Raw genomic sequence first — 24,191 nt, 5'->3', positions numbered from 1 at the left:
ATAAGATCAGAGCTTCTTAGGATTTTGTGTTAAATTGATAGATAGAACTTTACTTTTCTATTTGCTGAACACCTCATGCATAGCTCTCCTCATGCTATCTGTGAGGATTTGGTTACATTAAAATTAGCAGGAAAGTTCTCTTTGCTTTCGTAGCAGCTTGCTAACACGATTTTCAAATCACAGTTCTCAGCCTCATCCCTCACACTTTTGCCTTGGACATACTCTTGTCTAAAGCATATTGTACGAAGCTCTAGAACCTTGTCCATTGACACTCAACATTGTCAGTCATGAAGATGAAATTTTCGTGATGACCTGTTAGATAATCTGATATCTGTCTCTTGCTAAACAGAAAGATCTTCCTGCCTTTCTTTGTACTCCTGTTAACAACCATATCATTTGATTCTGTAATTCAAGATTCCCTGTTCTACACTGAGTCGAAAAGTTCGGGTCTGTTTGTCGCAAGCAGGTCTAAGATGTTATCTTCATGAGATGGTTCTGTGATGAACTATTCAATGCAATTTCACTTGATTTTCTGTCCCTACTGTCCCTCCTAACAACTTGAGTCCCCCAATCTATAGCTTGTATGTTCATTAAAATCTCTACTCGAACTAGATCATATCCAGGAAATTTTACACAAAATGTTCTCCAAGTTTCCCTTCAACTGTTCCGCTACTCTTGCTACTGAGGCAGGGAGTCCACAAAAGGAACCAACGAGCAAGTTTGACACACCTTTAACACTTATGTCCACACAAATTACTGTACTAATTATTAATATAAATATACCTCCACCAGCTGACTTCAATCTATCTTTGTGATAAACGTTCCAGTCTGAGCTTAGAATTTCATTGCTGTTAACCTCTGTTTTCAGCCAGTTTCTGTCCCTAGTTCTATGTGGGCATTGTTATCGTTTATAAGTGAGATTAATTCTGGGACCTTGCCATAGACGCTCCTGCATTTAACTAATGTTATATCAACATTTTCTTTATTCGATATCCAAGGACGAGTGCTACTCTGGCTAGTAGACCATGTCCGACCTCACAATAGCCGAAAGCATTGACAAGAAAACCAAAACAATTGGGAGTTGGTTACACTTGGTCGCTTCAGTGTATTGCGCTGAACTATCTGAGTAGGGCTGTATTAAGTGGCCACACACAAGCGGATTTTAGCGAAGGGCACTGATATTTCCAATGGATTCTGGAATACCTGAAGTCTATGCCTGTGTGTTGATGGAGACACGACTTTGAGGTCGTCAGCTGCATCTTTTAGAACGGGTTATCTGGAGGATTTCTGTGAGAACCACTTGCAGAAAGTTTTTCTGTTGATTTCATGTGACAGCAACACATGGAGGAGTCAACCAATGCCTATATCGAAGAACTTATAAACTTGCACAGTGAAAGATCTTGTTTGTGGAAAATGACCCATGAACATTATACAAACAAGAATGTAGTAAACAGGGGCTACAAATTGATGATTGAAACATTTCTAGACGATATTACAACTGTGGATGAAGAACTGTAAAAAGGGAAGCAAGAATTGTATAAACAAACAAAAGTTTTTTTCTACTATGTTCATTGCTGTATTATGTATTACTGTGTTACATCATAATTTTAAAAGCATTATGAGTTATTTTCTTTACAAAGGATCAAGAACGCCCTCTTCCTAGCATATTAAACCTTCATGATTCTCAGAGCAGTGCTGACACTTCAGAAAGCAAATCCATACTTGTGTTGTCATTTATTCTCGCCTTCCCAATGCTATCTCCCTGTTGCACAAGCTCTGTTGGTTCTTGCGCTCAAAGACCCCGCGAAGGCACATCGTGGCTCGCGCACTCCATTCCTGCACTGTGGGACAACAGAACGGAGCAGTCAGCCACAGGCAGGCTCAGACGGGTAAATATGGTGGGATGCATGGCTCTGATCACATTTGCTGTCACATCACATAAAAATATTCCACTATGAATTTCATGCAGGCTGTCAATTTCACACATCACGTCACATCAAGGTTTGTGTCGTTTGTGGAGGAACTGTGTTGTCATCTGCTAACCTATTTTGCCTGCATTCACTGCTGCTACAGTAGTCTATCAGTAAACTCCGATTCTTTAAAGAATCGAACTTCCATGTGTATAATATCTTTAAACGCCTGATTACTTTACAAACGAGTTGCTGTGTTAGACATTTTTTGAAATTTACTTAATGTTCGTTGGAAATCGTTAAGTGCTCTCTTTATCAAACACAGGATGAATATAGTCTGGCTAATTGGCGCTCCATTTTAATGAAAAGCAACTTTTTCACGTAACTCAATGTTTATGAGGTCAACCCTCCTAAACTATGTATCATACTGTGATATAATTTTGCAGGTACATTCAGCGATATGTGTAAATATTATCTGCAAAATATGTTGTGAATAGAGTTAGTAGTAAAGATGCAAAATATGTTGTGAACAGAGTTAGTAGTAAAGTAGTGATATATTAAAACGTCATGCCTTATGTTGAAGATTTACTGCGCTTCATTCTAAGCACAAGTTAGTTTTTTGCGCATCAAAAGTCTATAACGTCATGTCTCCTAAACTATGTTTCACTCAATGATATAATTTTGCAGGTAAATTCAGTGATATATGTGGATACTGTCTGCAAACCGTATCGCAAATAGAGACAGCAGTAATGAAGTAATAAATTAAAACGTCATATCTGATAATGAAGTTTCACTGCAGGAACAGCGAAAACGTAGTAAGTGACAAACTTTTTCTTACATCATTTTGTGGGGAAGTCAGGGAGAAAACGTTTTGCAAAGGTTTGATATTATGTGTAAACTTTATTGTAAGTCGCTAAGTGCTCTGATTCAAAAAATACTGGATGAAGACAGTCGGTGTATTAGCGCCCCGTCAATTAGGCTCCCTCAAGATAAGCACACAGTTTCTAACTGTAGTTTTCGTCTTATTGTATTAGAGTGTAGGATTATATCTCTTATTGAGTAGATTATGAAGGAATTCAATTTTTTTTAAATTCGGTCATTAATGTCATGAAATATTGTAAATCAAATTTTTGTTGCATGTTGGAGGTATTAGATAGGCAACCTACAAGTGGTTCGGGGTTCTCAATATTCTCTTAGTAATATAGGTTAAATAGATTTCGTGATTTTGCCTCTTCTTAATCTGTAGTGTATCGTATTTCTTTGTTTTCATGTCAAACTGCAAATCTTCCGTGACAACTTGGATATTTTTTCCTAAGTGATCTTCCATAAGTGAGACAAGACATATGAAAGTGAAAAATGATTTAGGTTTTACAATAACAAAATAGAGCTGACGGTTGCACTGTTCATAAATAAGGACGTAAATTGATGAAGCAATTTTCGTTCAATTATCTTTTTCTGAGTGAAAAAGTCAGCTTTATTTTAGGAGAAAATTAGTTATTTATTCCGTTATTTCCTACGTAGAGGAATAAACGTAATGGGTGAGGTAAATAGGCCTTGTAAATATTGTCTGATGTGTTTGTATGTACATATTTTCGTCACCGGTAACAAATAAACGTCGATGTTTTGAAACGTCGGTTCACTTCTCAGCGATTTACCACACAAAATTGATAAAGAATATCCGCTATGAAGTTTGCTTCGGTTTGTTATGAGTTAGCTGGAGAAGCTTCTACCAGTACGTATCGGAAATAGACGGTGATAGGATCATGCCCTATATTCCAAAACTCAAAAATTCGAAACAGGTTTGCGTTTAGAAGAATCCTGTTATATGTGGTTTAATGATTAGTGGTTATAGAATTTCTAAGAATTTATAGGCTTATTTATCAGCTGTGTATTGAGGTAACATGTTTCACACAGTGGTGTGTTGTTTTAACTTGTTTTATCTCAAATGCTTAAAACAGTAGGAATGAGTGACCCTTTTATTTTATTATTATCACAGTTATTGTTTGTGTAGAGATATGAGTTAATAAAATATATATAAATCTCGTTTTCGCGGTTATATACTTAATAATTTTATTGACGTTGAGGACTCATGCGAGCCGCGCGGGGTGCCCGCGCTGTTAGAGGCGCCATGTCACTAATCGTGCGGCCCCTACCGCAGAGTTTTGAGTCCTCCCTCGGGTATGGGTTTGTGTGTTGTCCTTAGCGTAAGTTAGTTTAAGTAGTGTGTAAGTCTAGGGACCAATGTCCTCAGCATTTTGGTCCCTTAGTTATTCACACGCATTTGAACATTTTAACTCTCAGCGAAGTGTCAGTCACAGAGGATCAGAGGACATTGGTCACATACATCACAGACATGTCTGTATAATGACATCCTTGGCGATAATCGAGATGTATGGGTTGTTTGACTCTTCGAGAGCGCTTTGTCATAGACCTTAGTGTATATTGGCTGTGGAGGGCTGCGGATGTTGTGAGTGTCAGGGTGTCTGGCGTGGTCCGACTAAAACACGATGTCTCGGCATTCGCATAGTTGCAGTGGCGATCATGATCATGAAATTGACGATAGTCCGGAAATGGGAGTGCAGTATAGTCTTTACACTAAAATAGACACAGAAAATCTGGAATGCTTGAATGAAAAGGTTGAAGGCTCGGGCAAAACTGTGTTTAAAGCTTGGGAAGACAGACTAGATTACGAAAAGGTATAAAATTTGCATCAGTTGTCGTTCTCCGCGAAATATAATTAAAATTTATGAAGCTGTGCTTATATTTATGTTGTTAAATTCAACTAAAAGTGCACTTTGGCTGCCTTAAATGTTCCCGTGCTAATTGACTCGTAAGCGTACAAGAAGTGCGGACGCTAAATATATTTATTTTTAAGCGCTCTCACATCAGAATTGTATGCTGTGCCTAGATTTCTCAATAAAAAGTTTCCTATATGTATATGTCCATATGTGAACAGTTTGGTCGTTGTAACCTTCCAGTGAGACTTCATCCTTATCCATCTATCAATAATCTTGTTAGACAGGTATCTTTAATCAGCTGGCTGTGTGGAACGTTAAGATGACGTGAAAGATAAAAATTAATAGAATGCTTAAGTTTTCGGTACTCATAGTCTGTATTTTGATTTGATGCCGTGTAACAGTTTCGTTAAAGGAAGACATACGTCAGTTTAATACATTAGTCCACACCACTTTGGAACGTATTCCTGTTGATCCCTATGTCTATTTTATGTTAAATCTAACTTGCGGCTGTTTTTCGATTGAGTTTAGAAGTTGAGATTAGCAATGCGCCACAACCGAAATAAGCATTTTTAAATAATGTTGAGCAGTATTTAATAAATTTAGTGCTGAAGTACACTGGTTAAACCAATTGTCTTCCTTCTGTGTTGTACTTAGTATGAACTGAGTATGCTGCACGATTAACATTGTCAAAAGGTAATTTTGCAGTAAGATAATTAGTAAATAGTACAGATAAATTATTCGGAACTCATGGGTAAGAGTAACGTATAAATGCAGTTGTATTATAAATCTATTGGCGCACTTAAAGTAAAATTTTGTATTTGTTTGTAAAAAAATCTTCATATATTTGGAGTCTTGTTATATACAGCCTGAGTGAAACACACATCAGATTTGCTTGTCCCATGGGACTAGTCATGGAAAGAGAAACTTAAGTTCTTTGTTGGATACACCTAGTGGATGCACAGTATTATACCAGTATGATGAAATATCAGTATGATGAAAAGGCTTACACATTAATAGTGGTAACTTCACATTACCTGAGGGCTGTGGTACCGACCCCCGTAGCTCTCGGGGGGAAGGAAAAACATAGTGTAGTGTGAAAATGATTTCAGATTTGGTACTGTGCAGTTTTTTTACAGGCTCGAAACTGGATTTTTTGATAGCTGCTTACAGCTCGTCAAAAATATTAAAAACACTCTGTACACCAGGATCTGTCTCTCCCCACCCTCCCATACAAACATTCATCTTGGCATCTACACTGTATGGATATTGAATTACAGTTAAACCTACTGATGGAACTTTATGAACCTATTGTGACAACTCTGCTGAGTTACAAATTCTCAAGCTGTTAATTTTTCTGTGACCTGTTATACTGAACGTGATAGATAATTATTTTCCAATTGAAAAGCACAGAAGCAAACCATACATAGTGTTTAAAAATATGATGACTAGCATGTGATTCATTATCAGCATCAAATAAATCTCTCAAAATCTCAATATCAGTTGTATATTTATTTCATAGTTAGTGAAAATGATCTGATGATGTATCAGGATTGTTTCTACTTTCCATTCTGTGGAATGTGGTCTGCTGAGAATAAAGTGGAACTAACTTGGAGAGGCTGCTTTGAATAATTGAGTCAGCTATTGTCAATTATACCGTGACTTCTTTGGAGTACAAGAAGTTTTGTCTTGTTATCTGCTCTGTGCGCACACCTCTTCTGAAGAGTGAATTGAGGAACAGCATGTTCATCATTTTAATGAGTGATAGAGCTTTGCAACATCTATACATGAAGGAAAACTGCTGTATAAGGTTTCCCCATCACTTGTAGTATCATGTAACGAAACTATTTACTGTCTCTCATTCTACTGAAGAGTTATGAATTACTACCTCCAATTCTGCTTATGTTGTTCAGTATTACATTGACCTGTAATATTCTTTTAGATACCCAGGAAAGAGTTTCAAGTCAGCAATTATGTTGCAGGGGGAAAAAACAGCTAATGGCTAACTTATGTAATATTGCCAAAAGGAAACGAGAAAATTTTATTTAATAGTGGCACCACTTTTTTCAAGAAAGTTGTATCAATAGCAAGGAGAAAGGTTACCACAGTTCTGAGGCATCCAATTGACTTATTAGGATAGAAGAAAGATGAGGAAAAGAGGTAAGATTCTTTGAAAGAAAAGGTTAATGGTACAAAAGGTAACATGTACAAGCAATTGTAAATTGTGTAGAGGAGGAGGGAGGACAGTGCAGCATACGTCTCTGATTAGGTGTGCATTGTGGGATATGAGGATGCGGGGGACGGTGTTGGCTGAAGTAGTTTAGAGGCAAGTAGGAAGCTGAAGTTATGTTGTTGGTAGAGGTGATCTATCTTGCATTCTGACAGCACAATACTGAATCATATTACGAGGGCTATTTGGAAAGTAAGGAATGATAGGTTGTGAAATGGAAACCACCCTGAAAATCAAAACTGTTTTATTTGCAACAGTTAGCTACAACTTCCAGCTACATATCTCCATGGTCGCCGATCTGACTTAGACGTTTGTTGTTGCGTTGTACCGACTTTCCAATACCATCGTTATAGAAGGCAGCTGCCAGTGCTTTCTTTTCTGCCCATTCTCTACGCTGGCGTACAGCTCATTGTCTGTGCCGAAATGTTGTCTTCATAGCCTGCGGTTCATGTGAGCGGAGATGAAACTCGGAGGGAGACAATTATGGTTTGTATTGTGGGTAATCAAACATTTGCAATTGAAAACTATGCAGGAGAATTGCCCCAGCAGAATGCAGCTGAGAATTGTCTTGAAGAAGAAAGCACATGACAGTTATGTAGTGTTGATTGCATAGACTCAGGCGAAATTTCTCACCAGGCCCTCGTACTCGGTGGGAGACACTATTGTTCTAGTTATCTTTATGTGTTCCATGTGTGCTCAGAACTAAAAAGAACGACGTAATGCGATTGATGGGCATACTAGAGACACTACCCAACACACCTGTGCAAAACTTCATCGGATTTTCGCTGTGGTTTCCATTTCATGCCCGATTGTTCCTTACTTCCCGAATAACCCTTGTACGATATAAACGTGTCATACACAAGGGATGACGTGATACATGTAAGGTTTTTTTTTGCGTGCCTGTGAATGATGTGTAGCTGCTTCACATTTGAGAAGAAAGTGTCTGTAATACGAGAAGTAAAAGCAACAGTTGAATGAAAATGTGTAAAATGAGGGGTGATCTGAGGGGGGGGGGGGGGGGGGTGGCACACAATAGGTAGGTTTTGGAAGGGATCCAGTATTAACTGATTTAGAAACTTGAGGTGTGCTCTTAAGACGAATGATAGCATTACTACAATATATTAGTCAAATTTAGCACTGAGAAACTACAGGGAAACCAACAGATATTAGTCTGTAATACTGAACAGTTGTTAAAGACAAACAAGTTTTGTATATTTGCTTAACCTGGTACAAGTTCCGTTGAGTTTGTTAATTGGGAGTGTTGTCTTTGTGAGTAGATGGAGTGTTACTAGGTTGCAGGTGTGTTAGAGGGCTAGCAGGGATATTGACTCAATTTTACTGCAGGAAAAAGATGTGATTCACCTATTTTATACACACTGTGCTTGTAACTGGGAATGTATACTATTTTTGAGGCACCTGGACTGTAACGTATGAATTGTGTACGGTTCTTTGATATCTTGTGTACTAGGAGGATAGAAAGTTTAATGGTAAATGTTTATGTTGGGAGTAATGTGAAAATGCATGATGCAAGTGTGGTGCAGCAGTAGGCGTAAGAAATTGTTGAATTGTCTTTTAAGACAGCATGATCACTTGGTCATTGTGAAGGTAGTGTGCATTGGGGTATCAAAAGTTGCTGTTGTAGAACAGCAAGGTGAACCCAAAAACAGGAACAAATCACTGTGTGGATCATTTTTATTAGCATCAAAGTAGACAAACCAAACTCCTGTTAAAATAAGGGAAGCATGTAGTGAGATAGTGGGGAAATGGGAAATGTTGAGGAAGGAAATAGGAAAGGGTGTCTGTGAAATGTTGGGTTGTTGTAACAGACATGGCAGATATTACCATGTTGTAACTAAAAGGCAGATGTTTACAAATTTTGTTCGGGATGACACATTCTCATGAAAATTCTGAGAAAATGTATGCCTTTTCTCCAGTTGAGTGCGAGCATGACTTGTAATTGGATGTTATGTAAACATTAGCTATTACCAATTGTATTTAATGTAAGCATATAATTTTTTACACTTGGGTATTGCCGTAGTTGCAATCATTAGTGTGTAAATCAGGAAGAAAGTAACTTGGCAGTGAAAGCACAGAATTTGCAGATCTCTGTGAAAATTGCCCAGTATCCTAATTAAGTGTCATTATCACAAACCTGCAATGATGTGATTAGATGTTGCTATAACAAATGTCTGTGAACAGAACGAAGTACTGTCTACTGTTACATTGGTGGTAACGAAGTTATATCAGTGATTTAGTTCCAACAATGGAAAATCCAGGATGGACTGTAACAATATTAGATAAGTGAAGTTGCTACTGACCATATAGCGGAAATGCTGATCGCAGGGGTTTGCATGTATCGTTGACAAAGACCTTAATGACCGAAAGCTATAAGTGTGAGAATCTTTCTGTTGTGTGTATCTGCGACTCAGCGTCTCCGTTATATGGTGAGTAGCAACTGTCCTCCTCTAATATAGTGATATAGTTCCTACGTACATGGCAAAATATAGCCTGCTCCCACATGCCATGCTTAATTCTCATTGATTAAAGATTGTTGTTGTACGGAGTATTCAGGAAACTAATACAAAATGTTGTTTGCTTTGGTATTTCACATAATAGTGCAGGCAAAATAAATATGTAGAGAAGGCTACTGCTGAGTTGTTTCAGGTTGTTATAGGTGGGTGAAATCTTCATTTGCAATTTTTATATTACAATATGCATTTTTAATAAAAACAGGCACATATTTATGAAAGTGTGCTTATTCTCTGTACAATTTTTAGTGATGTAGCTGCTGTCCGCGCCTGTTTGTTTTACCTTGGCTGCTTTCTATGCGCAACTGTTTGAACCTAAACAGTTATTATTTTGATATATGAATGCTCTATTTTTAAATATCTTTAAGTTGTCAATGTTATGTTATATTTTCTATTACTGTGTTAAAAACTTAGTACAAATGTTGTGGCACAGTTAACTGAGCTTCATGTAGTCTTTATGAAACTTTCGTTTATGTCTTGTATCATGGGAAACACAATATTTACATTTCGTGATGTGATCACTGTTAGTCTACATATCAATGTATATGTAAATAGTAAAATTTTCAGATTGCTTACTGTGCACATCATTCTCACAGCTACACTATAAGAGTATATGTGACAAAAGATTGGCATCTGATACCTTCTTCTGAAACATTATTAACTACAGTGTAGTCACTCATTTAAAAGTACTGTTGAATCTGTTTCAGAATTAATAAACTTTTTTGTCAGAATAATGAGGAATGGAAAACAGATATTTCAAGCAGTTTTTAAATTTGCATGTGACAATCTTGCTGTTTTGCACTTCATAAGTAGATGCCTTTTTTGTCACAAATATAGCTAATATTTAATTTTTTACACACACACACACACACACACACACACACACACACACACACACACACACACACACACACACACACACACACACACAGCAAAGTAAAAACCACATCCCTAATTTTTCCACACTAATAATATTTCTCTTTTTTCCCCTCAGTATGTTGAAAGTGATGTTGACGAAGAATTGCTGTTCAAAATTCCGTAAGTACGCAAAATTCAGTCTTCAAAGTTTAGTTAATGTAGGCCGTGCCCTCCATGGAGTTTATTTTGTTTTGATTAATAAAAAGTAAATATTTTTCACTTAGAGTGCAGCATTTGTGTCATGAATACAGTTAAAATTTAATTTGTTTTTAATTTTTGTCATCACATATAGCAGAGTCAGGTTGGAGTTACCCCCAAAAATGCAGGATAAAGAGCAGTATTCAGTACTAGTTGTTGGCTTTGACCAGTGATGTAGGAAACATGCAACAGATGTAAACAACATGGTGACTATAACATGATATCAGTGGCTATTTTTCAAAGAGGCTAAGTTATAGATCAGTCTATCACCACAGTGATGTTTGTTGCTTTCACATTCATTGGCTTCACCAACAAACAATCAAGCTGTGAAAATGTGTGACAAAAGATGATGTCACAGCATCAATTAACATTATGTTAGTGGTCAAAGCCAATGATTAGTATTGAATATTCCTCCTGACCCAGGATGCTATCTGTTAATTAATGTATTATATGAAGTAAGCAAATGCACACCTGAAAATAATGAACTGTTGATAGCAAAGTGCAAAACCATGTTTTTCAGAAAAATAAAATTTTTCCTGGTGTTAGGGTATTTCTGTTAAGTTATGCTTGAGATGCTTCACCTGAAGTATATTCAGTATAACTTCCTCAAGTCTGAAGAAGATATATTGTGTAAGAAAGTGAATCATGATTGAATTATGCAGTGCAGGAAATTTTTTATCAATCACATAATGATAGGCACTCAAAATTTGAAGCAATCAGACATGGTGTACCGCAATGATAGGTTTTGGATCCTTTGTTGCTTGTGATGTACTTAAATGATCTTCCACTTACAGTTTCAGAATATGCAAATTTTGCAATTTTTGAGGTGACACAAGTCTAGGAATAGAAAATACACTCCTGGAAATGGAAAAAAGAACACATTGACACCGGTGTGTCAGACCCACCATACTTGCTCCGGACACTGCGAGAGGGCTGTACAAGCAATGATCACACGCACAGCACAGCGGACACACAAGGAACCGTGGTGTTGGCCGTCAAATGGCGCTAGCTGCGCAGCATTTGTGCACCGCCGCCGTCAGTGTCAGCCAGTTTGCCGTGGCATACGGAGCTCCATCGCAGTCTTTAACACTGGTAGCATGCCGCGACAGCGTGGACGTGAACCGTATGTGCAGTTGACGGACTTTGAGCGAGGGCGTATAGTGGGCATGCGGGAGGCCGGGTGGACGTACCGCCGAATTGCTCAACACGTGGGGCGTGAGGTCTCCACAGTACATCGATGTTGTCGCCAGTGGTCGGCGGAAGGTGCACGTGCCCGTCGACCTGGGACCGGACCGCAGCGACGCACGGATGCACGCCAAGACCGTAGGATCCTACGCAGTGCCGTAGGGGACCGCACCGCCATTTCCCAGCAAATTAGGGACACTGTTGCTCCTGGGGTATCGGCGAGGACCATTCGCAACCGTCTCCATGAAGCTGGGCTACGGTCCCGCACACCGTTAGGCCGTCTTCCGCTCACGCCCCAACATCGTGCAGCCCGCCTCCAGTGGTGTCGCGACAGGTGTGAATGGAGGGACGAATGGAGACGTGTCGTCTTCAGCGATGAGAGTCGCTTCTGCCTTGGTGCCAATGATGGTCGTATGCGTGTTTGGCGCCGTGCAGGTGAGCGCCACAATCAGGACTGCATACAACCGAGGCACACAGGGCCAACACCCGGCATCATGGTGTGGGGAGCGATCTCCTACACTGGCCGTACACCACTGGTGATCGTCGAGGGGACACTGAATAGTGCACGGTACATCCAAACCGTCATCGAACCCATCGTTCTACCATTCCTAGACCGGCAAGGGAACTTGCTGTTCCAACAGGACAATGCACGTCCGCATTTATCCCGTGCCACCCAACGTGCTCTAGAAGGTGTAAGTCAACTACCCTGGCCAGCAAGATCTCCGGATCTGTCCCCCATTGAGCATGTTTGGGACTGGATGAAGCGTCGTCTCACGCGGTCTGCACGTCCAGCACGAACGCTGGTCCAACTGAGGCGCCAGGTGGAAATGGCATGGCAAGCCGTTCCACAGGACTACATCCAGCATCTCTACGATCGTCTCCATGGAAGAATAGCAGCCTGCATTGCTGCGAAAGGTGGATATGCACTGTACTAGTGCCGACATTGTGCACGCTCTGTTGCCTGTGTCTATGTGCCTGTGGTTCTGTCAGTGTGATCATGTGATGTATCTGACCCCAGGAATGTGTCAATAAAGTTTCCCCTTCCTGGGACAATGAATTCACGGTGTTCTTATTTCAATTTCCAGGAGTGTAGTACCAGCACTCTTACTGAAAAGACAGCTAATTAAATATTTGAAAACATCAACAGATGGTTCAAGACAATTGGATTATCATTGAATTTTGACAAGATTCCATGTAAACAGTTCAGTACTTCTCACAGGACTGCAAAAACTATAAAAATAAGTTTGTCAGATAATTAAAATCAAAAAGTAGAAAGTGTTAAGGGGATGTATGTGCAGTTGCAATACAATCCAAAGTTTTTCAAGGCAGTGCAACTAGATTTGGCACAGTTGTTAAGGAATGTTAAGTAGATACACACATACATTTTCATGCTTATTGAAGGTATAAGTTTTTAATTATAAACAATTGAAAGTTTTTCAACTGGTTGAATAGAAATGTTTCTTTTTTGAAAAATCTGTCTGAACAAAATTAATGTATTTTTCTACAGAGATTGATATATCATTATTACAAACATTTGTGGAACAGAATATTGGTATCTTCTTTTGTTAGATTTTTGTAGCTCTTCAAATTTGTGTGGAAAAAAAAAAAACAAATCTTATGGCTTTTCTCATACCTAAATGCCTTACTATTGTTATAAATCAAAATTACACTCACAAAATGTTTCACTATAGTGTAGACTAATTGTATGCCAAACTTAAGTTCTATAATATCAGTGGTTTGTGAGAAAAAGTACATAAAGTTGCCAAAATGAAAGTTATGGGAAATCTGAATCAAAGATTTGACAGTGTTTGTATTGGGTCTTACATTATTTGGGTGAACTAGTGCAAACCATATGCAGTCTCCTCTTCATCCTCAAGCATTGTGTTCTTTGCTTGCCCTCTTAGGTTAACCTGATTTTCAAATTGAGTAATAATAATGTCAGCTGCATCAGTTCTCCTGTTATTGCTTTCCTCCAAAACTGACAGTGTGAAAGCTCATGTATCAAATTTTGGCCTCTGTAGAGTCCTTAGTCTGCCAAGATTAGCACAATTATATACTAAACAAGCATCATATGCTGAAACTTCATCAGCAGTTGCGAAAACGAATATTGCCTTGGGGCATAGTTTTCCTATCAGAGAGTTGTAACTTTCATTTTGAGTTTTTCCATGGATGTTGTGGATCTGCGAACTGCTGAAATATTCCCCACATTATTACTGCATAAAACTGGAAGAAAATGCCTCAGGAATAAATAATATAAAGAAATACAGAAAAGCATAGGGGTGTGTCCCCAGATAGGCTTCTTTAATTACTATTTTTTATCATACTTAGGATTGTAATTGGAACGTAATATTCAGGAACTGAAATTTCAGTACCATGTAGTAAATGAAGATTCAAACATTTTTCACAATTTTGGTTGCATTCACGTATGTCCCTGCCTAGAATAAATAAAGCATCTTGGTTCAACTGTGTTTACAGTATGCATAATTTGTGCTATAGAGAATTAAAAGTGAAGAAACTAGTTTAATTTACGTACTTCCATTCACCCCTAATGAGTTAAGGAATCATTTTCTGGGGAAATTCAAGTTATTGGGACACAATTTTCAGAACACAGCAGTCTATTGGAAGAATTAAATCAAGTGTCAATTTAAAAACATAATACATAGACATCTTCAAAAGAACTGGACATTTTGACATCTACTTCACAGTACAAGTATTCATTAATGTCCTTTATCATTACTAATAACTCTCTTCTCACAAATATAGTGGAAAGCATTAATGTAACATTAGGACAAAAACAAGCCTGTGCAAAGACCTCAGGGCATTACCATTAGTACAGAAAGTAGTCAGATATATGAGTACACATCTATTCAATGATCTGCCAGAACATTATTATTGAACATTGCATAGGTAATGTAGTGAAGTTTGACTGGATTAGGGAATTTTGTTTAGAAACCTCCTATGCCTATTTTAACTGAAACACTTAAATTTAATGTTTTAAGTTAATGTATATTTAGGATTATCACTGCAATATCGTAATGTAATGTTACTGCACTTAAATTAAATTAAATGTACATCTTTGATTTCTTAACACATCCCAGAGACAACTCCACTTGGGATTGGAGGAGGACAGCTAATGTAATGTGGAAAGGGGCAGGTGTAGTTATGAATCACCTGCTAGGGAAAGTAGCCAACAAACAATAATAATTTCCATTTGGTTATCTATTCTGCCAAAAAATTGTATTAGGAAAATAATTCAAGTCTGTAATTTGTCACACAATGTTATGCTTAGGCTCATATTTTACTGCATATCTGTTAATCTTCCACGATGTTTTATCAGTCTGATCTATGTGCTCATTGTGTAAAAGATATACAACATTAAAGCAAGTTTGCAACAAACAAAGAATAAACTACTGAAGAGCTTTTGTTTGCTACTGTTCTGGGCAATATTGTATTATCCAGTTTTTGATGGCTATTGATTTTTGTTTGTGTACTTTGCAACAGATTCCTCAACAAAATCTCAGAAATGGTATTAGAAACAGTTTTATTCTTTGTCTCTTTTACTTCCACTGTAGTTTTTTAAGGCCAGTTTCATTTTTAGGTTTTATGGAAACGTTATGCTGAAAAAGTAATTGGCCTGAATTTTCAGATCAAGCATTTCACCTGAGTTACTGAGCGGCATCGACTTAGAGGAATGCCACATTATATTGGAAAAGAAAACAGCAAATATGAAAGCAGCACAATCCACACAAATCTATGTAGTCCGTCTGTTCTAGTGATAGATCATCTACCTTACTAACATTATTGCATCTCAGATTTCTTTCATTGGCAATTTTTGTTGTTAGTTTTTGAGCATAGTGAGAATGATAGATGCCATTACTTTCTTTTATGTGCCTCTTCTATGTGATTAACTACACACTTTTTAATGAGAACTCTTCATTTCATATTAGCTACAAAAATTGATAGGCTTTCAGTCTTGTGTGTTAATGTTTGTTTAATTGGAAAAAAATGTCCTGTTCGTTTCATTCATTCATTCATTCATTCACACATCTTGTTCCATAAATCCTGTCAGGAAGGACAGCCTTCAGAGATGAGGAGTGGTCAAGTTCATGATGCAGAAGGAAAAGGTCATGCGGCAGCACGATTTAGTGCAAGTCTTCTAATTGGATGCCACTTCAGCAACTTGCATGTTATTAAAACCAACAGCATCCAGTTTCCCTCAGATGGTCACCCATTGAAGTATCTGCCAGTCCCACTATTGCTTAATGTCATTGATAGGACAGGAATCAGTGTTACCAACATGGGAAGTCCCTTGGCTAACATGCGGAAGCAGCCACTATTGACTACTTGTGAATTATATAGCAACAAACTATGACTAGTGTAATCTGCTCACATTGACAAATATGGGATTTACTTCTGGATTACTTTATATATTTATATCATGGAAGAAAACAGCTGCTTTGGAAAAAGCCACTGCTCCTTTTCTTATGTTACTCTGTGACTCTTTTTATCCATGAACCATGGACCTTGCTGTTGGTGGGGAGGCTTGCGTGCCTCAGCGATACAGATAGCCGTACCGTAGGTGCAACCACAACGGAGGGGTATCTGTTGAGAGGCCAGACAAACGTGTGGTTCCTGAAGAGGGGCAGCAGCCTTTTCAATAGTTGCAAGGGCAACAGTCTGGATGATTGACTGATCTGGCCTTGTAACAATAACCAAAGCGGCCTTGCTGTGCTGGTACTGCGAACGGCTGAAAGTAAGGGGAAACTACAGCCGTAATTTTTCCCGAGGGCATGCAGCTTTACTGTATGATTACATGATGATGGCGTCCTCTTGGGTAAAATATTCCGGAGGTAAAATAGTCCCCCATTCGGATCTCCGGGCGGGGACTACTCTAGAGGATGTCGTTATCAGGAGAAAGAAAACTGGCGTTCTACGGATCGGAGTGTGGAATGTCAGATCCCTTAATCGGGCAGGTAGGTTAGAAAATTTAAAAAGGGAAATGGATAGGTTGAAGTTAGATATAGTGGGAATTAGTGAAGTTCGGTGGCAGGAGGAACAAGACTTCTGGTCAGGTGAGTACAGGGTTATAAATACAAAATCAAATAGGGGTAGTGCAGGAGTAGGTTTAATAATGAATAGGAAAATAGGAATGCGAGTAAGCTACTACAAACAGCATAGTGAACGCATTATTGTGGCCAAGATAGATACGAAGCCCACGCCTACTACAGTAGTACAAGTTTATATGCCAACTAGCTCTGCAGATGACGAAGAAATTGAAGAAATGTATGATGAAATAAAAGAAATTATTCAGATTGTGAAGGGAGACGAAAATTTAATAGTCATGGGTGACTGGAATTCGAGTGTAGGAAATGGGAGAGAAGAAAACATAGTAGGTGAATATGGATTGGGGGACAGAAATGAAAGAGGAAGCCGCCTGGTCGAATTTTGCACAGAGCACAACATAATCATAGCTAACACTTGGTTTAAGAATCATGAAAGAAGGTTGTATACATGGAAGAACCCTGGAGATACTAAAAGGTATCAGATAGATTATATAATGGTAAGACAGAGATTTAGGAACCAGGTTTTAAATTGTAAGACATTTCCAGGGGCAGATGTGGACTCTGACCACAATCTATTGGTTATGACCTGTAGATTAAAACTGAAGAAACTGCAAAAAGGTGGGAATTTAAGGAGATGGGACCTGGATAAACTAAAAGAACCAGAGGTTGTACAGAGATTCAGGGAGAGCATAAGGGAGCAATTGACAGGAATGGGGGAAATAAATACAGTAGAAGAAGAATGGGTAGCTTTGAGGGATGAAGTAGTGAAGGCAGCAGAGGATCAAGTAGGTAAAAAGATGAGGGCTAGTAGAAATCCTTGGGTAACAGAAGAAATATTGAATTTAATTGATGAAAGGAGAAAATATAAAAATGCAGTAAGTGAAACAGGCAAAAAGGAATACAAACGTCTCAAAAATGAGATCGACAGGAAGTGCAAAATGGCTAAGCAGGGATGGCTAGAGGACAAATGTAAGGATGTAGAGGCCTATCTCACTAGGGGTAAGATAGATACCGCCTACAGGAAAATTAAAGAGACCTTTGGAGATAAGAGAATGACTTGTATGAATATCAAGAGCTCAGATGGAAACCCAGTTCTAAGCAAAGAAGGGAAAGCAGAAAGGTGGAAGGAGTATATAGAGGGTCTATACAAGGGCGATGTACTTGAGGACAATATTATGGAAATGGAAGAGGATGTAGATGAAGGTGAAATGGGAGATATGATACTGCGTGAAGAGTTTGACAGAGCACTGAAAGACCTGAGTCGAAACAAGCCCCCGGAGTAGACAATATTCCATTGGAACTACTAACGGCCTTGGGAGAGCCAGTCCTGACAAAACTCTACCATCTGGTGAGCAAGATGTATGAAACAGGCGAAATGCCCTCAGACTTCAAGAAGAATATAATAATTCCAATCCCAAAGAAAGCAGGTGTTGACAGATGTGAAAATTACCAACTATCAGCTTAATAAGTCACAGCTGCAAAATACTAACACGAATTCTTTACAGACGAATGGAAAAACTAGTAGAAGCCAGCCTCGGGGAAGATCAGTTTGGATTCCGTAGAAACACTGGAATACGTGAGGCAATACTGACCTTACGACTTATCTTAGAAGAAAGATTAAGGAAAGGCAAACCTACGTTTCTAGCATTTGTAGACTTAGAGAAAGCTTTTGACAATGTTGACTGGAATACTCTCTTTCAAATTCTAAAGGTGGCAGGGGTAAAATACAGGGAGCGAAAGGCTATTTACAATTTGTACAGAAACCAGATGGCAGTTATAAGAGTCGAGGGACATGAAAGGGAAGCAGTGGTTGGAAAGGGAGTAATACAGGGTTGTAGCCTCTCCCCGATATTGTTCAATCTGTATATTGAGCAAGCAGTAAAGGAAACAAAAGAAAAATTCGGAGTAGGTATTAAAATTCATGGAGAAGAAATAAAAACTTTGAGGTTCGCCGATGACATTGTAATTCTGTCAGAGACAGCAAAGGACTTGGAAGAGCAGTTGAATGGAATGGACAGTGTCTTGAAAGGAGGATATAAGATGAACATCAACAAAAGCAAAACAAGGATAATGGAATGTAGTCTAATTAAGTCGGGTGATGCTGAGGGAATTAGATTAGGAAATGAGGCACTTAAAGTAGTAAAGGAGTTTTGCTATTTGGGGAGCAAAATAACTGATGATGGTCGAAGTAGAGAGGATATAAAATGTAGGCTGGCAATGGCAAGGAAAGTGTTTCTGAAGAAGAGAAAGTTGTTAACATCCAGTATTGATTTAAGTGTCAGGAAGTCATTTCTGAAAGTATTCGTATGGAGTGTAGCCATGTATGGAAGTGAAACATGGACGATAAATAGTTTGGACAAGAAGAGAATAGAAGCTTTCGAAATGTGGTGCTACAGAAGAATGCTGAAGATTAGATGGGTAGATCACATAACTAATGAGGAAGTATTGAATAGGATTGGGGAGAAGAGAAGTTTGTGGCACAACTTGACCAGAAGAAGGGATCGGTTGGTAGGACATGTTCTGAGGCATCAAGGGATCACCAGTTTAGTATTGGAGGGCAGCGTGGAGGGTAAAAATCGTAGAGGGAGACCAAGAGATGAATACACTAAGCAGATTCAGAAGGATGTAGGTTGCAGTAGGTACTGGGAGATGAAAAAGCTTGCACAGGATAGAGTAGCATGGAGAGCTGCATCAAACCAGTCTAAGGACTGAAGACCACAACAACAACTACTTCCAACAAAATGTATACTTTACACAGACCATTAGCAGTTGATGTAGTCTAGATAGTGTTCGATACAGACATGAGAGTTTTGCAGATTCTACATCCCTGAGTCCAAGTAATCTAATGATCTATCTAAAAAGAAAGATGATGCAACTTACCAAACGAAAGTGCTGGCATGTTGATAGACACACAAACAAACACAAACATACACACAAAATTCAAGCTTTCTCAACCAACGGTTGCTTCATCAGGAAAGAGGGAAGGAGAGGGAAAGACGAAAGGATGTGGGTTTTAAGGGAGAGGGTAAGGAGTCATTCCAATCCCGGGAGCGGAAAGACTTACCTTAGGGGGAAAAAAGGGCAGGTATGCACTCGCGCGCACACACACACACACATATCCGGGATTGGAATGACTCCTTACTCTCTCCCTTAAAACCCACATCCTTTTGTCTTTCCCTCTCCTTCCCTCTTTCCTGATGAAGCAACCATTGGTTGCGAAAGCTTGAATTTTGTATGTATGTTTGTGTGTCTATCAACATGCCAGCCCTTTCGTTTGGTACTTTCTTTTTAGATATATTTTTCCCACGTGGAATGTTTCCCTCTATTATATTCATCTCATTAATTTGAACCCAACAATTAATCTAATGATCTGTCACATAATAATCTCACAAATGTAAGGGCTGTCAATTCAACTAAATACCTAGGAATAACGATTATAAACAACTTAAATTAGAATGATCACATAGATAATGTTGTGATGTAGTTGAACCAAAGACTGCATTTTATTGGCAGAACACTTATAAGCTGCAACAAATCCACTAAAGAGACATCCTACACTAAGCTTGTGTGTCCTCTGCTGTAGTGTTGTTATGTGGTGTGGGTTCCTTACCAGATAGGGCTGATGGGGCACATTGAAACAATTTAGAGAACAACTCATTTTGTACTGTTGTGAAATATAGGGGAGAGTGTCACAAATATGATATGCAAGTTGGGGCGACTGTCATTAAAACGAAGGCATTTTTCAGTGCGGTGACATCTTTTCACATTATTTCAATCTCCAGCTTTTTTCCTCCTGCAGTGAATACATTTTGTTGGTGCCCACCTAAGAGAAATCAAAGGTCACATGGAGAGATATAAATCTATATTTTCCCTGCATTCTGCCCAAGAGTGGAACAGTAGACAATTAAAGCGAAAATGTTTGATGAACCGTCTATCAGGCACTTCAGAGTGAATTGCAGAGTGGTCTTGTTGATGTAGATAAACTGTACGAGCAGTAGAAACTCAGGTATTCTTTTACTTTGTTTTTTGTTTCCTTGGAAATTTTCAATTTCCCAACTGAGTATAAAACCATTTTGAATCCTAGGCTGTGATACAAGGTCTGTAAGAAAATTACTTTTACCTGTCATATTGTGATTGTGAATTGCAGAGTTCATCCTAAATTCACTTTTCTTATTAATCACAGATATTTTTAGGGAGTCATTACGTATGACAGTTAAGTCCAAGAATTCATAGATACATGAAGAGGCTTCTGCAAGATGTTTGGTTATTGATTGTATACAATATTCTTGTTGCACACTTCTATAAAATAAATATATACTTTTTATCTTGGCTGTATTACCCCAGATTATGCCGTAGGACAGTACTGACTGCAAGTGTGCTAGCAATCCTGTCTTAACTGTCAACACAGTGATATAGGTTTCTAAGTGCAAAGAGGACAGAACTGAGCTTTTTGGTTAGTTTATGCAAGTGCCGATCCCATGGCAGTTCATTATCCATCAGGGCACCCAGAATTTCACATGCTGCAGCTCATCCAGTGTATGCCCCTCAGTCTTCACTACTGGTCCCCGTAAGTAATTTTGATTTTCTTTGAATTGCATAATATGAGGTTTGGCACATGAAAAATTAAGCTCTCTGGTTTGAATCTGCCTTAACTTGGTTCCACTATTCTGCTTAGTCTGGCACGGATCTGTTTGGACCTCTTATCAATAAACTTGTTATAATAAATAAACAAACACATCTGGATGACTTCTTTTATTACCGACTGCTGATTTCAACCTGTGCTGCAAATAATCTTCAGGTCTAGCAGGAACAAGAACAAAAGAAATTAAAAAAAATAAATAAATTTAAAAAAAATTGCAAAAGTGTAGTATTAGCAACCATTACACCCAGAGATTGCACAATAAACAACAAAATATTATAAGAACCCACACATACCACCATAAATAATAGTGTCTTTTAATTCTTAATTTCATTATCTATTTTATTTTGTGATGGAGAAATCCTTTTGAAGCTGTTTTAATGTACGAGCCTATGACATATGTGCATGTCACATGACTATTAAAACTTTTTGCCCCACCCACATCCTTTGTATTTTACATTAGTTGACAAACTGCACTAGGCGGCATCAGGTACATGTTGGTTCTTATAATATTTTCTTGTTAATTGTTCAGTTTCTGATGGATGTGATTACATCATAAACTTTCACATTTTTTATTATTGTTGCCTCTCTTTTACTATTCCAACTAGACATGACAATGTTCTGTAGCCCAGATTGAAACCAGTGTTTGGTAATAAAAGAAGTCATCCAGACGGTGTTTGTTTATGTATTATAACAAAATCGATCCTAATTTCTACAACATGTCATCAGTTATGCAATATACTCGTGACATCAGCAAACTTTCAGTTTTTGAAAGACTCCTCCAGGATCTTGAATACGTCATTTATATATGAGATCAGAAACACTAGTGAGGAAAACCCTGGACCTTAATATGTGCCCACTCTGAGTTTAGTTTTGTCTTATTCCTCTTACGTCAAATGCTAATGTGACACTTTATTTCCTGTTGTTAAGATAAGCCTTCATCCTTGCAAATGGAATGGCTTTATCGCTATACAGTCTAGTTTCCGTAGTGGAATTTTATGATCTAGACAAAGGCCGTGGCACAATTGCAGAAAATGACAGCAGGGTAATTGTTCTTGTTTATTTTTAAGAGAAATGTTTGTAGGATATATATCTTTGTGGAATTAGTGTTTCCACAGCTATCTTTTGTTTTTTATTATTTATTGGTTTTATTTATTTTTTTGATACTAGTTTCAAGGTTGCAGCCACATTCTCTTGCAGTCATTATCCTTCAAGTCAGCCAAGTTGTTATGCTACTACCTGACATTATCACTACCCATAGCTACACTAAGACTGCAGTATTGTTTTCTCCTTAAAGAAGCCTTTATGGAGGCCAACTGAGATGTTTGAAAATTATTCTAGGAAAGCTGGGTCAATATTCTGTTGTAGTCTATGTTCTCAGAAATTTTGAGAATGTGGAAAGGAAGGATATGACACTATATTTAGAGATCATTCTCTCAGTTCTGCTTTTATAAACTGGTGTTACTTTTACATACTTCAGTCTTTCAGGAAATACACTTTGACTAGTTTCAAACGTAACTCAACTGTTGTGGTATCAGGTTTTCACAAGATTTTAGTACCTTTGTTGAAATACTATGATAGCCGAAAAAGTTACTTCTTTTTAGTGTTGTTACAATTTCTGAGATCTCATGTGCTAGAGATTTGGCTAAACTGATGTGTGGTGGTGGTGTAGACAAAAACTGGATCTGTGTTTACAGTAATGTTTAGGAGGAATTTTTGGAATGAATTTAATATCATCTGTCTTGCTGTTACTGTCATCTGGGAGTTGAATATAATTTGCCGTGTTGAGTATTTGTTTCCTGTTTAAAAATTCTACGAATCATTAATGTCTTGTTATTGGAATTTTGAATTTTTTGTGCATAGCATGTGGTTTTTGCCTTTTGGTACCACAAGGAACAATTTTGCAGTACTGCTTGTTGAACATTTTCAAGTTTTAATTGGTGCTGGTTCTCTTTATTAAAATTGCAGCGGGACATTAAGCAGAATCAGCGACAATGAGCAAAAATGTGTACTGGACTAGGATTCGAACCAGGGATCTCCTGCTTACTAGGCAGTTGTGGTAACCACTGCACCATCAAAGAGGCAGGGTTATCACAACTGCATGGACTATCTCAGTATGCCTCATGGCCACTCAACACTCCCATCAAGTGCCACCTATCTGAAGTCCCTGATAGCAGTGTTCCCCGTTCAGTTTACATGTAGTGTTACACAGCTGCTGGATCTGCGTGGTGTCTCTTCTTTCGAATGAACGGGCACTGTGCATCAAAATAGTTGATAAGCTTAGCTGGGCAGTGAATCCACTTTCTTCAGTGCGAATGCACAAATCCGTCTGACCCCCTGTGGGAATCTCTAAGTAGCAAACAGGAGCATAATGCACTGGGACAACAGATAGGTGGCGCTCGATGAGAGTGTGGATTGGCCATGAGGCATACCGAGATAGTCCGTGCAGTTGAAATAATGCTGTCTCTGTGATGGCACAATGGTTACCACACCTGCCTAGTAAGCAGGAGGTCTCAGGTTTGAACCCTGGTCCAGTATACATTTCCACTCATCACCACTGATTCCGCTTAATGATCCGCTGCAGCTGATTGCTGTGATCCCCTATTTACATATAGTGACTCACAGCTGCTGGATCTGCGTGGTGTCTGTTCCTTCAAATAATTTAAATGTCACTGGGAATCTTGAGTTACATGTGACTGTTACTATGCCTATTGCTTCTGTGTTTGTGATACATTTTGATGGCTTTGTATGTGAATGATGGTACCTGCTGTGTCAGGAGTCCTGT

At 38.5% G+C, this 24,191-nt stretch overlaps 1 protein-coding gene across 1 annotated transcript in view; it reads left to right on the top strand.

The window, feature by feature from the left end:
* Positions 1–4,333: 4,333 nt before the first annotated feature.
* The window catches only part of LOC124776933 (PITH domain-containing protein GA19395), a 72,169-nt gene continuing 52,311 nt past the window's right edge, over positions 4,334–24,191 (top strand). Inside the window, exons 1-2 of the mRNA XM_047252152.1 lie at positions 4,334–4,606; positions 10,398–10,441. Coding sequence (XP_047108108.1) covers positions 4,418–4,606; positions 10,398–10,441 — 233 coding nt within the window. The 5' untranslated portion in view covers positions 4,334–4,417. The remainder of the gene's footprint in view (positions 4,607–10,397; positions 10,442–24,191) is intronic.

This window comes from Schistocerca piceifrons, chromosome 2 (genome assembly GCF_021461385.2).
Source record: "Schistocerca piceifrons isolate TAMUIC-IGC-003096 chromosome 2, iqSchPice1.1, whole genome shotgun sequence".
NCBI lineage: Eukaryota > Metazoa > Arthropoda > Insecta > Orthoptera > Acrididae > Schistocerca > Schistocerca piceifrons.
The sequence above is the reverse complement of the archived record's forward strand: the minus strand, read 5'-3'. Positions and strand labels throughout refer to the sequence as shown.